This window comes from Anoplopoma fimbria, chromosome 11 (genome assembly GCF_027596085.1).
Source record: "Anoplopoma fimbria isolate UVic2021 breed Golden Eagle Sablefish chromosome 11, Afim_UVic_2022, whole genome shotgun sequence".
Taxonomy (NCBI): domain Eukaryota; kingdom Metazoa; phylum Chordata; class Actinopteri; order Perciformes; family Anoplopomatidae; genus Anoplopoma; species Anoplopoma fimbria.
In genome coordinates, this window is record NC_072459.1 from 15,957,966 (window position 1) to 15,974,795 (window position 16,830).

Genomic DNA, 16,830 nt, shown 5'->3' on the forward strand with positions numbered 1-16,830 from the left:
CCACTTTTGCGGGGATTTCATTGTTGTTGTTGTTGGTCATTTCTGTGCAATGGAGCAGGAGCAGATCTGAAGAGGAGAAGACACTGAAAGCGAGGAGCTCGTGATGCGTCGGCATTGTGGTAAGGAGCGTAGAAAAAAAAAATGACCAACCTCCATCCCACGTCCCACTCCTCCCGCCCGGCCCACCCCAACTCAGTGCGTCCTCGGGAGCTTTGCATCCAGGCTCGGGCTACAGAACCTGGATGTCTTAGCTGATGAATACGAAGCAGAGGTGTCCGTGATGATGGAGAGAATTAGGAAAACTAGAAAGCATTCCAGCTTTTAACACACACTCAACCCCCCCGAACCCCCCCAATCTCCTTTTTCGCTCAATCTCTTCCTGTCTGACTGTCTCTGTGCCTGTCTGTTCTCAGTCCGCATAGAGGATGAAGCCAGAGAAGGTGCTGTACTTGTTGTTGTTCCCTCCATGGGCTTTGCCTCCGTCCAGTTTGATGTAAACCTCGTCGCCTGCGTCCAGATGGAGGATGACGCTGTTGGAGGCATAATCGTAGTTCTGGTCGGCGTCTTGGGCGATGGCACTGGCACGGACCTGTAAGAACAGAGACAGAAGAACACGTAGGGGAAATGGGTGGGCTTGTTAGCTACAGCACATATCAGGACAATGACTTAAGTCATTTAGAAAAACACCCAAATAGGTTGTAGTCTCTCATTCACAGATAGACAGATATCATAGAAATCCCAGACTACATTATTGTAAATCAGAACTACCGATGCTGCACGATCCTCTAGAACAGTGGTTCTTAACCTTATTGGAGGTACTGAACCCTGCGAGCTTCATCAGTGCATTCACCGAACCCTTCGTAATTGGAAAAATAAAATATGATTTCTTCAAAACATAGGTATATATTTTATTAGTGCACAAAATGAACCATGCATCAGTTGCACACAAAATCACTGTGTGCAAAGAACAAAACCAACAAAACATGAATTTCACACAAAAACATAACTCAATGAATGATTTGCGATCAGGTACGCAACTTCGTACGATGCTGTGAGGATCGGTTTGTCGACAAACAAAACATGAATTTCACACAAAAACATAACTCAGTGAATATTTACTGCAAATCAATGTGACTTTTGCTGTTGCCTTTCAGATACAAGTTCAGAAATGCGCGGCTTCACCTTGGCAAGTGCCACTCTCATATCATTTTCGCAGCAAAGTCTGTTCCTTTTCTTAGTTTTCATGTCCACCATCCTCGAAAAGGATTGCTCACAAAGATACGTTGTAACAAGCGGTGTGAGTATCTCAAGGGCTTTCTTGGCAATACGAGAGTATGGTATGATTTGGTGACACCAAAACGTTGAGAGCATTGTTGTTCCGAAGAGTTGCTGTTGAAGCTGGCTCTGCTGAAGTTCAATGATTTCGTCGAGGCATTCATCGTTGACATCTGCTGTCATCTGCTGAACGCAGCATAAGTTTTAGCTTTCTCCGTGCTTTTTGGGCTACCCAAGCCACCGTACAGTTATGCTGCGTTCACACCGAACGGGGCGCTCGGTGTGAACGCACCTTAAGGAATACACGGTCATTCATTTTTAAAGCGGCGGCTCACTTGACCGCAGTGTGTGTCTGCCGAACCCCTGAGAGTGACTCATCGAACCCAGGTTAAGAACCACTGCTCTAGAAGGTCATCTGTATTTTTCTAAAAGCAAGATATTCAGAAAAATAGTTCCAGAGTTTTATTGCTTTTTTTTGTTCAAGAAAGTGTAGGAGTTTATGAGGAAACATGGAACAAGTTGAAAAATGCCCTATCATTGACAAAGAAAATCCTTACGTAAATTCTAAACTAACAGAAACTACTTTTTCAGTATATTCCTTGAAATACAAAGCATCACAATGTTTTTCATTTTGAATTTATACGAGTTACTGGACACAACAATGGCACAAATACTTTTTCATACAGATATTAAACCCACAGGTCCAACCAGTGGGTCAGTCAAACCTCAGGCCTTTCTGTCAAGGAGATTTATAGGTTCAATCAAGGCAGCAGTCTTCCACAGAAGACCTAACATTTAACCTTGGAACAAAAGGTCCACAGGAAGAAAAAAGTCTCAGAAACTCAAGCACAAGGCTGACTTTGTGAGTTTCTCATTGTGGTGGATATGACTGAGAAACAGAATAAAATAAACACGAAGGACGGCCACTTAATATAAGATTAAATATTTCTAAATGTATAGTGAGGAGTAACAAGAGTATTCAGAATTAGTTTGCATATTGAGAATTTGTTTAGTCTCTGTTTGCTTTAGTGTGTGTGTGTGTGTGTGTGTGTGTGTGTGTGTGTGTGTGTGTGTGTGTGTGTGTGTGTGTGTGTGTGTGTGTGTGTATTCTGCTTGTGTGGCTTATAGGACATTTTGGAGCGGTCTCTAAATAACCTGTCCTGGCTAATTACAGTTTTTTACAATACAATAAACACAATTTTGATTGTTTTGTTTTGTTTAGCAAAATCCAACACACGAATAGCACAATCACAAACCCAATTAGCAAAACACCTTAGCTCCTTTGCAAAATGTGTGTGTGACTTAATTCTGTTTGTGTGCTAATTCTGCAGTGAATTTTGCAAAACAATACACACTTGTGGCTTAGAAATACTAATGCTGTTGGACAACAAGCCAACAAAAAAACATTTCCCAGTTTTCATGAACATAACATGAACAAAAAAAGAACCCCCCTCTTCCTCTTCCTTCCATTTTGGTTAAGTTTGGTGAACTCACCTGCTGCATTTTTATTGTGCTTAAACCTGATTGGTGTGTCTACAATCTCTTGTGTTTAAATAACCTGTCATCTGGCTAATTAGACGTGTGTGTTAGTGTTTCAAATCACTGTGTGTATTGTTTTGCACAAAGTGTGAACGGACTCATTGTGCTTACAGTGGTGCAAATCTGGGGCCGAGTTTTGCTCCTTGAGTGTAAGGTTTTGATAATTGGGCAAAACTTTAGATTTTAGTGTTTATTGTATCGTAAAAACTGTAAGACCTCCACCACAAACATGTTCTCTCTCTCCGGAGAGGAAAGTGTAGCTGGGATGCTAAATGGGCGCTGAAACAATAGCTGTGTTTTCAAGCGTGACTGTGTGTGTGTGTGTGTGTGTGTGTGTGTGTGTGTGTGTGTGTGTGTGTGTGTGTGTGTGTGTGTGTGTGTGTGTGTGTGTGTGTGTGTGTGTGTGTGTGTGTGTGTGTGTTTTTGACAGAGACTAATTATACATATCATCAGGAACGAGTACTTCAAAATACTCTATCTCAAGATGAATTGTTTAGAAACTTTTTGTAGCCTACTTTTTGCAGATTACAATATGCATAACATTTAAGTAGTCTGAGTAGAAACTTAAGCACTAACATACAGTGAAGGTCATAGACTGGATGCAGCATTCTGTGTGTGCCATGTCTGTTGAGGCTTAGTTGAATATCATCCTCCACCAACACTTTTAAACATAAACCTTATTCTAGACAGAGACAAAGAATACTGAGAATGATCAATATCAGCAGAACCAAAGATATCATCGTTTTTGAATCCATGCATTCTTCTTGCTTGTAAAAACCTGGCACCTACATTACCCACAATGCAACTCAGAATCAGAAGCTGTTTATTGCCCTGTAGGTTACACATACCAGAATTTGGCAAGGTGATTGATTGGTGCGTAACACTAAACAGTTAACACAGTGCAATAATATAAGACATAATTTAAAAATAGAAATATGAAACTGTACAATAATAACTCAAACTCAAGAGCGAGCCACAGGTCTGGAAAACTCACTTCCTTCACTTAACTGACATCACTTGAGGCAATTTATCAGAGCCATAAAAAGGCTTTATATAACTTTTTTTTACATAGGTACTAGTACTCCCTGAGACCAGTAAATAGACTTTACACACACATACACACACTTTCAATCAGAAGATCGTCTGTTCGATCCCTGGCTCCTACGGTACATGTCGATGTTTCCTTGGGCAAGACACTTAACCCCAAATTGCTCCCAAAGGCTGTGCCATCGGTATGTGATTGGGTGTGAATGATTATTTAGTCCTGATGGGCAGGTGGCACCTTGCATGGTAGCTCCTGTCATCAGTGTATGAATAGATGCGAATGGGTGAATGAAATGTAGTGTAAAAGCACCTAAAGTGGTCGGAAGACTAGAAAGACGCTATACAAATACAAGTCCATCTACAATTACATATTGGACATGCTGCAGGATGATGAGCCTAAACAGTCAGACAACCAACAGGGTTTTTTGGACATTTTCTTTAACATCTTCATCTCAGTACAACTTGCAGTACTGTATCATCAAAGACCAGACTGAAAAAGCCCCCAAAACAAGCAAGAAGTACATCTGGCGGCAGTACAGGCCTGGCAGAGCTTCTCGAGGTCTGTGGCTTTATATGGATCTTAAACCGCTGATAGTAATGGACTGTAAGGGAGGGTTCAGAACTAAACATTGACTTCATTTACATTCATGTTAACCTGCCAGGTGACTTTGGTCACCTAAAACTGACTATAAAAAGGGTTGTAAATCCTAAACGGTCCACTCGTTACAGATGCTAAATTAAAAGTTTTAAAGTAAACCAAATAGGCATTGTTTCTGAGCGGAACAACCCAAAGTGTGCCACTCTCCAAACGCTTGCAGTCTGTGCAGTATCTCACTGCTATTAAACAATGACTAACGAGAAGAACTGCATCAGGCTTAACTTAAATGGAATCGGAGAAAAGAAGATCATTATTTTCTCTTGAGATGAAAAAAAGAAAGCACTGTACATCCTTTAAAGTATCCATTGGTTAAATAAGCCAATTAGTCACTTTGTCTGGTCACTGAGGTTGAATCAAAATCAATAGTTTACGTGAATGTGAAGAATTTTCTTGTGGCTCATTATCGGGTCTCGAAAGTCCATTCTGGACCTTTCCTTGGCTCCGTGTATGTCTACACAGCTTTAAATCACGGTTTACTGAGCGGGTGTCGACAAGCTGACCCAACAGGGCGACATGGAGGATGCCCAATAATTAGTTGGCCCATTTAAAGAGCACACACAACAGGCGTATTGTCAAATGTTATGAGGGGCCAGCTACTGACAGAGATCTACTGCACAGAAAGCATCGCTGTTGCCAACTTGCCAAACAGGGAGCCTGGAACAGGTTCTCCTGACATTAAGATATATTAAAAATTAATGCATGATATGGTATTTGCACAATTCCAATCAATAGTTTCAAGATTTATTTTTAAAAGTTTCTATAGGGGATTGTTTGTTGTTTTTTTTGTTATGTTGAGTTTTAACTCTACACTTCTTCAGCAAGTATTTTTCTATGGATTCTGTTTATTAAGCTAAATTTCATTAAGGGGAGACACTACAGGAGAAAACAGTTTTTCACTCACTGGTCAGTTTAAAGACTTTGAGTTTTTACTTCAAGACTATTGGAAAGAAAAGACCCAAAATACACATTTAAGTGTTTATTGTAGTAAACTGTACTAAATTGTCTGTTTGCGTCTGTATATTTCTCCTTAATTTACCAAAAGTTATCATTAAATAATGCCACATTTGCATATGTAAACATAACATTTCAGAAAATTTGTAATACAAAAAATAATTGTCTCAAAGTAAGATATCAACTGGAGAAGTTTCATGGTAATATCTATCTTTTTCCCTATTCGCCTGTAGTATCTCCTCTTAAGGATGTTCCTTCTATCATCTTTTCTGCCATAATAGCTATCGCTGATAATGCTTAATAACCCTCAGCTCATCCTCTATTGATATATAAAAACCTGCTGTTGGAAAGTCTGATAGACTAAATGATAGACAAACGATTCCTTACATTTACTTGCAGTAAAAGGCATAATATATAGCAGTCTGCTATAGAATCCAGACCATTTCTTAAGAGAAGCATGTAAGAGTCTTAAGTGCTGTTCTCCTGAGCAGCACAATGACAAACAGACACCAGAGGCTAGAGTGATCCTTTCCTGCAGCGCTACTGTAAAAAGCATTGAAGTGCTAAGGTACCGTATCTGTGACTCGTTACATTGAACATGGACAGACCAGACTGCGTGCTGCAGGATGTTGGTAACATTGTCTCACAGGACATCTCATCATCTTACTGCAGGTCTGCTAACATCCCTACATAAATCAACATCATGAGTTCTACCACAGTGTTGAGAAGAACAACTATTTATTAACACTGATTTTATATGGTCTAACATTAAAAGCAGGAGCATCTCAATCTTGCAGATAACTGCTCCTTCAAATCATTAAGTCTTTTAGACTTAGGACAATTTTTTTGCCAGATTTCTCGTGAAACCTATCAGACGTTCTCAGAATGATTTTCAAAGAGAGAACCGTTCTTTTGCCTTCAGCTCGTTGCTTTTAGCTCTCAAGCGGAGAGGAGCGAGGTCGACACTCCTTCAGCCATCTCAACTGAATTTTCTTGTTCAGTACTTCATGTCCTACTCCCTCTCCCTCTCCTCTCCCCCCTTACTTCCCCACCTACCCACATGGTTTCTACCCGTAGTCACCTCCGCTCCCTCTCCCCCGCTGATCTTTCCTCTTCCGTTACCTCTGCCCTCCCTGACCCTGAATCCTTCTCTCTCCTATCCCCCGATACTGCTACTGATCTTCTCCTCTCCACCCTTTCCTACTCTTTGGACAACCTCTGTCCCTTCACCTCCAGGCCTGCACGCCCAACTCCTCCTGAGCTACTGTTCCTCCCGGGGAAGGGTTGCCCGCACCGAGACCTGTCCATCACCATTGATGATGCCGTGGTAACGCCAACTCGGACTGTGAGGAATCTGGGTGTGACCCTGGACGACCAACTGTCGTTCTCAGCAAACATTGCATCGGTCACACGCTCCTGCAGATTCCTCCTCTACAACATCAGGAGGATTCGCCCCTTCCTCACTGAGGAGACGGCGCAGGTGCTCATCCAGGCTCTGGTCATCTCCCGCCTGGACTACTGCAACTCACTACTTGCCGGAGCCCCGGCGTCGGCCATCAGACCTCTGGAGCTTGTCCAGAAAGCTGCAGCACGTCTGGTGTTCAATCGCCCCAAGTTCTCTCACACAACTTCCCTTCTCCGTTCTCTACACTGGCTCCCTGTAAGAGCTCGCATCCAGTTTAAGACTCTGGTGCTAGCCTACAGGGCAGTGAAAGGAACAGCTCCTTCCTATCTCCAGGCCATGGTCAAGCCCTACACCCCCGCCCGACCACTTCGCTCTGCTGCCTCGGGGCGATTGGTTGCCCCGTCGCTCAGAGGAGCTTTTTTCTGTCCTGGCCCCACAGTGGTGGAATGAACTCCCCACTGACGTCAGGACAGCAGAGTCGCTGCCCATCTTTCGGCGCAGGCTGAAAACTCACCTCTTCAAGCAGTACTACCCTGAGCCTTCCTCGTAGCACTTATTGCATTCGTATTAATTTGTTGCACTTATCCTATTCGTAGTAGTTTGTAGCACTTATTATATTCGGATTAGTCTGTTGCAATTATTGTTTTCGTAGTAATTTGCTTCTGCACTATACTTTTGCTCTGGTTTATGCTTTAAGATGCTTGTTTAAGAAAGGAGATGCACTTATGACTTCTGGTGACTAGTAGTTCTCTTGAATACCTATGTTGAATACACTTCCTGTAAGTCGCTTTGGATAAAAGTGTCTGCTAAATGACTGTAATGTAATGTAATGTAAGTAATGTAGTGGGGTTTTTTTTGTTTTTTTTCACAAACTCAATGTTGTAATGGAAGGTGAAATGAACAAAGACAGGGCTGTACTAAACTTCTATAGTGAGTCTGAGTAGTTTAAAAGAGCATGTGTGCACGACACTTGAAGTAGTCTTTGTTCGAAGCGTCATTTATTTACAACATTTCAGTCCTAATGACCTTACTCGGAAATGTACTTCAAAATGACCCTCTTTATGTTTAAAAGAGGTTTGGAGGGTGCCTCAAACTTTGTAACAATATGCCACTGACACTGAAAGTCACGTTGGTATGAAACGTGCGAGTGCCATAAAGGCTAATCTGAATAATTAAATCCTGAGGAGAGGGTTTAAGATGAAGGTGTAATATATGGAATATTGTTCTTTTTTTATTGTTTATCCTCTTGATTAAATCTAGTGCAGCTCATATCGATGTGCAAACAAAAGCCTCCTGTTCTGATTCTGAGATGCCAGCGTCCAGAGCATATTAATATGATGTGATGCTCCCTGAGCGTGCAAAGTCAACACCATCCTATTAGAGTGTTAGCTCCTTGGGTTGGCGAAGGGGAAGTGGGTGATGATGTCTCAGGAGGAATTTGTCAGTTGTGATTTTTATTTAAACTTTTTCAAAATATTTGCTTTCCAGGTGTTCACACAGGACCTGGGAACCTCTGGCAATGTCACAGATGTGTAATACCTTTAAATTATTCTCTTCATTTGCTCTTTAAGGAATTTAAGACATCTGTCTTTGCATGATTTATGTTTTTTTTTTCTTTTTTGTGGGGAGGAGGAGGAGGGGGACAATATAAATATAACATTTTCCGTTAGCAGAGACAGAATGAGCAAAAGCCCTGATGAAAGCAAGCTTCCCTGAAATCCTTCCAGTTCTTCCACAATGATATTTCTGTCTTGTTTTGTTTCTTTGCTCTAATGGTTTTTTATCCCCTTCTGAGACTAACTGCCTCAGTCTAGGCCTCCTTCGTTTGCTTTCAATGATCAGCACGCATGAATAAAGCCTCACTATTTTTGAAATAATGATCAGGGAGCTCCTGTTGGAGCTATTTTTTCTTTTCCTTTTTTTTGTATTTCTTTTCTCCAGTGCACAATAGAAACTTAGGCATATGAGGTTCAGACGCAGGCTATGGCAGATGTATAGGGAGAGATGAGCAGGACGAACAGCCGACTGGCAGTGCGTGACCTTGACGCTGAATATGTAGAGGAACTCTGACAAGACAAACAAAGCATGAGGCTGCGAGCGCCGGCTCCAGCCATGGTAAATGAGGTGTCAGGCGATGTTGTCTTCCCTCTGGCTGCTCGCGCGTGTTTGCATCCGTCATATCGTCAACGTGATGGCTTTGATTGAATAATACTCTGAGTGGAGACGCAGAAAAAAATTCAAGGCTCTACTCGGGGCTTAATAGATAATGCGTGCCAGGAAGAGTGAAATGTGGATTCTCTTAACGCGTTCACTGTATACAGTAGCTGTGAATGTGAACATCACACCTGGCAGAAACACAGGTGTTTATGTGAGGGATCTGAGATGAATTTGCGCATTTTTAAGACACTGACTGCCATCGCTCTTCAATAAAGTGGTACGTTTTTTAAAACTGCCTCTGTTGAAAAGGGATTTTACATTATTTTCCTCCGGCAGCTGTAACGCGCTTCTATTCTAAACCCTTATTAGCATGCTGTTTATGAAAAGCAGCACGATTTGAAGTTTTATCTGTTCTGTCTGGTGCAGGAGGAGCCAGTATAACGTCCCACTGGGACATCTTACAAGAGGCTTTGTCACTGTGACAAGGACATGTCTCGCGGCCTCTCTCTGACAGGGATTTGTTGACTTGATGTTGAGCCCCCATTTTGGATCAACGAGTCTATTGGTCCTCCTTAAATCAAAGTGTACTGCCGTCTAATTGTGTTTGAACATTCCAGCCGTGAACCGCATGCCTAATAGCAGCTTAGATAGCTTGCCACCGCCACTGAGCCTGGTCCAACATTTCACTGCACTGCACATACAGACACAAAGAAACAAGGACTCACACACACATCCACGTGCATTTCTGTACACACCAGATGCGATTCTACATAACTAATGAGAACAGGAAACTACAATGGGTTGCGAGTGAGTTGTGTCGGAAAAAACGCCAGGTCTCCCATGTGTTACCGGTTTATTCGTCGGAGGAAACCTAAGTGAAAACATGATAAGAGGAATGAAATGGTAACAGGAGATTTGCCATCTGTCAGACGAGAGTCGGAAAAAGGCTTCCTGAATTAATTTCACCAGCTGTTCTTTTTGTACCTGCTCAGCCTCCTTTGAAACACAGCGACTTTGCTGCACAAACCTCTCGCTGTTTATGAAATTGCTGACACCAATGCTTAAGGGGGGGAATCTGGTGTCAGACGTTAGTCCATCACCGGTATTCCATCCAAACACTGTAGAAACCACCCAGAGGCCAGAATAACATTGTTGCAATTGTATCAGCGGGCGACAAAGAGGATGAAACCAAGACAGCTCCTCTTGAAAGAGCCAATGCAAGAGGTTTGTCAGAAGGAAACAGGGGAGGGGGAGAAAAAAGAGGTGTCCACTTTGACCTGCGATCCAACCACTCTTTTCTCTCTTGTGTCTGACTCATCACGCTCAGTTAATTACAGAGATACACAGCTCTGTGTGCCTCCAGCCCCCCAACACCCAAGACCACAATCACTGCTCCCGCCGCTGTCTGAAAAGAGACTTTTACAGCAAAATTTTCGCAACCTTTGTTCACACTAAGCCTGTTTTTTTTCCAGTGTGCTTCCTAGTAACCCTGAGGCGCTGAGATTTTCCCTTTTTCTTTTCTTAAACGAAAAAAGACTCCCTCTAAAATGAGGCGAAGAGAGCTTTTCTGTACAAGCGTTGGATGAGAGGCAGACTGTCAGCTCTGCTATGACATGCATTTTTCATACAGTAGCCGATTCATCCTCTCTTACTGTCTCCTTCCCGTTTTCATTTTAAGGGGAGGGTGAGAAGGTGTTAAACACATTGATTTATGTAGCAGACTGTGAGTCATTTGGAGCCATTGACTTGCTGCTTTCCTGCGAAGACGCGGAGATGATAATTGTGGGTATCACTGAAGACTGAATTCGGGGGTACGGCTAAATGTCAGGGGCGTGGGGAGAGACGGAGAGAGGGATGTTTGCATAAGAGGGCCAGGGGCACTTGTCTATCTCCCATATGGCCCTCATTATAATGAAGAACTCTTGTGAGTCAACAGCACAGCATCCTTGAGTCAGCCAGCCACAGGAGACAATCCATCGCCTATTTTAGACCGTATGTTTTCGCTCTCACGGATACACGAGACATTATAGCAGTATTTCATGAGCTGCTTAAACTGGATTGCCGTTGCGGTGAGCCTGTGCACTAATGGCTCCCTATCCGTGGAGTTCAGTGTAAAATGATTTTTAAAAGAACTGGAATTATTACAGGCAAGTGGTGGGCAGTTTCCCCGAGCAAGTTTTGAAACTTCACCAATAAATGATAGATTTTCTTGCCCGTTCCCGCAGATGACAGCCCGTGTCATCTTGACATTTCCAATCTGTGTGGTATTTCCTAACAACATGGGCCAATCTTCGTTTGATAGCCCCCCGCACCTAATTAGACCAGCTCTAATGTTCCACTCGGCAGAGTGTCAAATCCAGTGTCCAATTACACAGCAGATCAAGGCCAAAGGTCCGCCTCCACTACCTCTCGGGCTGATTATAGCAGATATGCCACGGTATACGTCGCGCAGAAAGAAATGGGTCTGTCAGAAGAGGGGGAAAGAGACACGCACGCACACGTACACATAAGGGGATCAATACCGCGGGCGAAGAGGGCCGAGGGGACTGAGGGGTGGCTCTCTCTCAAACCCTGTCTGTCCATTTCAGACAGAGTCTCTCTGTTACACCAGGCAGACACACAGAGGCCTCTCAGTTTCCGAAGTCACACCACGATGAAGAATAGCAGGTCTGAACATTACCAGAATTTTAAAATCAATCAAGTGGAAGTGTTGCTGTATGTGTGCGTAGATGCCTCGATTGCAATCACATATTAACTTTTTGAACTGAAATTGCGAAAACAGTTGTAAAAAAAAAAAAAAAACAATAAGGACCCCAGTCCATTTTGAGTGACAAGCTATTGAATGGAATATTCACACCTTTCATTAGAGTTTATAACCTTCATCAAACAGAGAAGACACCACATGCTAAACACAATGCACAACACACAGCAACAGGATAAACAGTGTTGTGTCTGTGTGAGCCAGAGCTGGAGACTCCTCCACCCCCTCCCACACCGCCCTCCTACACCCCCTCTGGAGGTGTGGATGATGGACTGAGGTGAATGGTGTGAGAAGGAAATGACACGCGACTGAACTTGTAGGTAAAAAAAATACAAAAAAAACAGCATCCCTTTTCCTTTGAAGCGCAAAAACAAAATTCTAAGAAAAGGATGGTACGCTTTAACTTATTCTGTTATTGTGCAATGCATCACTTGAGAGCAATGAAGAATATTGATGGCATTGTGTGTTGGCAAATCGATTCTGTGATAGCGCAATCTGGATTCTGTTGTGCTGCTTTTTTTTATATATATATCATTTTCTTTTCAAAGAAGTTTATTTTTTTAAGATGAAAACTTTTTGCTCCTTTACTCGGAAAAGTGAGTGTCTGCAGAGCCGAAATAGAGGAGAGATGGAGGGCAGTGCACAGTCGGGGTGGGTTGAGGCATTGGGTTAGGAAGGTGTGGTGAAGATGGAGGGGGGGGGCGGGGCATGCATGCGTGTGTGTGTGTGTGTGTGTGTGTGTGTGTGTGTGTGTGTGTGTGTGTGTGTGTGTGTGTGTGTGTGTGTGTGTGTGTGTGTGAGCATGTGTGTGAGGACAAGACTGCAGCGGTAATTGCTAAGGAAGAGCCATGTGCACGAAGGACGTTGAGGCTTATTAAAGGAGGAGACAGAGTGATTATTCACTATGGTCCTCTTGAGAGACTGACGCTGAAGTCATTGCTTTTAATTAACTCTGAAACGGTTTTGCGGATTAATAACAATATTAAGAAGGGAATGGAGGGGAGAAGCGCAAACACATCCTGGATCTGGTTCAAGCTTTTTAATTACAATTAAATAGACTCGATGGCACAATAGCACAATAACTGTTCCTTTTCTTTCCTCTCTTCTTTTTCCTCCCCGCTACTGCATCCATTGAACTTCATTGTCGCCGCTGTGTCTCTCTCAAGAGACGAGTTATGGTAAAGCATTGATCTACTGGAGAAGGTTTGGGATTGGTTGGAATATTTGGCACGCCCAGGCGACGAAGAAGCCAAAAAGAGTGTGTGGAGAGGAAGTTTGAAAAAAGCGTGTGTTGTAAAGTGTGCTGTGCTGAAAATAGATTTATTTGTGTTTGTTTACCAGGAAGCTCACTTTTTTGGTCTAACTTGAAAAGTGTCAAAGTTTTGCGGGGACAGTGCTGGGATTCTTGTGTTGCACTCTGGAAGTGGAAGTAGAGGAAAAAGAAATAAAGCAACCTATGGATGGTGGATGTTAGAACCCCTGGGCCTGGAAACCAGCCGCTTCACTAAAGCCAAAAGATGATAAAACACTAGTATTGTCTTCAATTCCCTGGTCTCCCCTGGTCCTTACCACGGTGTAGGTTATTTTTCTTTTTCAGCCTTAATGAGTTGAAGAAAGCACCGGTTTGACTGTATAGGAGCTTCACTTCGACTCTCTGCACTTCATCAATGATGCAGCATAAGTTGGCCCAACATTTATAACCATTCACAGTCACTTACGCGGAGTGAGGCTCTGGGGCCTTCTCCATCAGCCCAACACACAAGCTAATAAACACCACGGCAAGAGGACGGCGTGTTTGTGCATACGCTAGAGAAATAGACGCAGTTACCACTTTATAAACATTACATGGGTCTCTGGAGATGCACACCGCGTGCATCTAACTTAAGTACCTCCGCAACCTCCTCTTGGGAGCACAACGAAGCGGGAACAGAAGGCGTTTTATAGGAACATATGCTCTTCTTCCCCCTATTATATATCAATGCTTTCACGCCCACCCATAAACATCATTGTTGAGTGAGACATTATATATAGAAGGAGATTGCTGTAACTCTCTTTTTTTTCGTTCTGGATGTGAACTTGGCGAGGGTAAAGGAATTAACCTCTGGCCGTTTTAGTGAGACTGTAGCCTCACCCTACACAGCCCATGCCAGCTGTTTATTTATGTATTATTCATCTCCATGTGCACATATTAACTTGCACTGTAAGACCCCAACAAATTTCAGTTTAAATCTAACTCTCTGTTTATTAATTGACATGATTTTATGTATTGCACTTGGCATAAAGACCAAAAACTTGAGAAAATAACATTATTTCACAGCCAGCAGATGTGAAACAGGTATCAGAGGCTGCTGGGACATGATTTAAAATGACAGTTGGAGGATCAGCTTTTGACTTAACATTTATTACTTATCTCCTTTTACTGCAGGGCTCTTTGTCTCTGACTGTAGAACAAGATGACGATGGTGATTCAGAAACCCCAAAGCGTTCATGGAAAAAAGGCAACGAATGATGCGTTTCCTGTGCACTGTGGTAAGTGGGATCTGGCTTATTGTGTCACCATCAGCATATCTCATTGCAGTTCTGTGTGTCCATGTGTGCAATTCACTTTGAGTATACAGATTATGTTGGCAAGAAATAAAGTGCAGCTGAGCAGTAAAAATGAGAGCAGCATGGCAATGTGTGTGACATGCAATGCAGGCCACCCCTCAACTTCTACTTCCTCCTTATTTCTTATGACAGTATACACTATGACACAGAATTTACAAAGTATTTAAATGTTGATTTTTTTTTTTGTGCATGTCACTGAAATTGTTTATGATGGATCATATGTGAAAACTTTTTATAGCATACGCCTTTTTTTTTTTAAAGTGGCAGGTTGCTTCTTAGCTGTTTTTTCATTCATTCATACATTTTCCATTCTCACTCTTGTCACAATACCTGCAACAAACTATATGAAACATACGTGTTGCAGACTGAGCAAACAAAGCAAACACGATCTGCAATAACTGCAGTGTAACATCCGTCTTTTTTTTCTTTTTCTTTTTTTTCTTTCTTTTTTTTATACAGGCAACACGTATTTCGGAGCAACTTTGAAGATAAGAGATCTGACGGCTGATCGGTAGCCACACATTAACCAACCTGAGAAAACCCTCCGGGGCGCAAAATAAAAATTAGAGCCCCATTAAAACGATTCATCAAAGAAGACGAGAATAGATCATGTGGACGTCCTAATGCATTTAGCACGACTGCAAAGACGGATGGATGCAACCGTGGACGGTCGGCGCAATCCGGCGGGCTTGCACGGGCAGGTATGGTCCAAATATTATAAGAGAAATGTCCAAGATTTCACGCGCAGACAAGCCGCTTAAGCCCAGTTTAAAAGTTCTATGAGATAAATGTAGCAAAAATAAATGGGAAATAAAAAGGGTGCGCACATGGCTTTTATAGAAATAATTATAATCATAATAATAACAACAATAAAAGCTAGACTATAACATTACTCGAAGTACAATATAATCACTCATAAAAATACACGAAGCACTTTAAATTAATTCAGTCAATTACTCTGGATATAAATCCTAATTCAGAAAAAGCGGAATGGACCAAAAGTTCTCAATTCTTCTGCGTAAAGGCAAAAAAAAAAAAAAAAAAAAAAAAAAGGATTGGCGCACTCTCCCCGTTCAGCCAAACCTGTGCGCGTCCTTTGGATCGCGGGACGCGGCGATGTCAGGACGCATCATGCGAGGAGGACACGCGGGCTGCAGCCAGTCAACACATCTGTATCTCCAGGGCGCGCGGGGGTGCCACAGCTGTGCGCGCTGGGCTTTTTTTTGGAGGCGCACGGCAGATGCGTAAGGCTTGACTCGCAATGTCACTTTTTATTCCCTGATTTTTTTTTTTAAGAGAGATCGCCATAGAGGATGCAGAGAGTGACGGGAGGAGAGTGAGCGTCAGGGCAGACAGGTACGCTCACACTAAGGAAAGGAAACTCAGAAAAAAACAACTTTTAAAGCACTAACCTGGCCATTCTTGCAGAGGTCTGCCCACATGCTGGTTCCATCTCCTCCTCTCATCAGCACGTGGTAGATGAAGAAGTATGTGCCGGGGATGCTGCAGATGAACTTGCCCGAAATGCCATCATAGTTGTTGCCGAGGTTGGTAACCACGTCGTCAAACTTGAGAATCTCGTAGCCTTCGTGGGGGTTCTTAAGCCCTGCATAGAAGGCCACCCGAGGCACTGTGCTGTAGGTGGCCGTGCTGATAGCTCCGTTCCCCCCCAGACCCAAAATCCCAGTCCGTCCCTGATCCCCTCTGTCACCAGGTGGGCCTGCAGGTCCAGGTGGCCCCGGTTCTCCAGGTGGTCCGGGTGGTCCGGGCTTCCCCGGCCTGCCAGGCTTCCCCTGCGGGCCCTGCAGTAAGGTGGAGGGTGGAAGCACGTTGCTGTGGTCGCTCAACGCCTCCGCCTCGGCCTGGAGACCGGTGGAGCTGGTGCTGCTGGCCGGGGTGCCCTTGTTCAGGTAGGGGTCGCACACCATACGACAGGTGCCCAGCATCTCATAGTGGCTGGCGTCTGTGCCCACGGAGCTGACCAGCACGGGGATGAGGACCACCAGCACCAGGACCAGCATAACCCCTACGGCAGCCGCCACCAGGGTCTTCCTCCCGATGCTGAGTCGGGGAAGGGGCTGCGCTGCCAGCGTGGGTCTCCCGGGGGCGGAAATGGTGACTGCTTGGTGTGGGGAGCCTGTCGCCGTCGAAAGGGACCCGGGGATCCCGAGAAGAGTTGCAAGAGGACCGGCGAGTGTGTGAGGGTGAGACAGAGACCCACATACACTTACACTCCTCACTGTTCTGCTCGGTCACACTAAAGTAGGCATGCGGTGTCAGTCACACATGCAGAAAAAAAAAAAAAAAGACCTACAGAAACCCAAGCATACACGGGGAGACATTCAGCCTGTACTTACAAACACAGTCTGACTTGTGAGAAGAAGCAAGAAGGATGCAGATCCCAGAGGAATGGAGTGAGAGACAGAGAGAGCG

General features: G+C 43.6%; 1 protein-coding gene across 1 annotated transcript; it reads right to left on the minus strand.

Moving 5' to 3' along the window:
• Window positions 1–409: 409 nt before the first annotated feature.
• LOC129098752 (C1q-related factor) lies at window positions 410–16,436 on the minus strand. The gene is made up of 2 exons (XM_054607850.1): window positions 15,810–16,436; window positions 410–589 (listed from the first exon to the last, which is right to left on the minus strand). The coding sequence occupies exons 1-2, from the start codon at window positions 16,416–16,418 to the stop codon at window positions 410–412; spliced, it is 789 nt and encodes a 262-aa protein (XP_054463825.1). The 5' UTR covers window positions 16,419–16,436.
• Between the last annotated feature and the right edge of the window lie 394 nt (window positions 16,437–16,830).

Excerpts from the sequence above, each read along its gene's own strand:
- LOC129098752 (XM_054607850.1), bottom strand. The coding sequence starts at position 16,418 with ATGCTGGTCCTGGTGCTGGTGGTCCTCATCCCCGTGCTGGTCAGCTCC. Across the intron at positions 590-15,809 it reads ACCTCTGCAAGAATGGCCAG|GTCCGTGCCAGTGCCATCGC; the intron begins GTTAGTGCTTTA and ends CTGTTCTTACAG.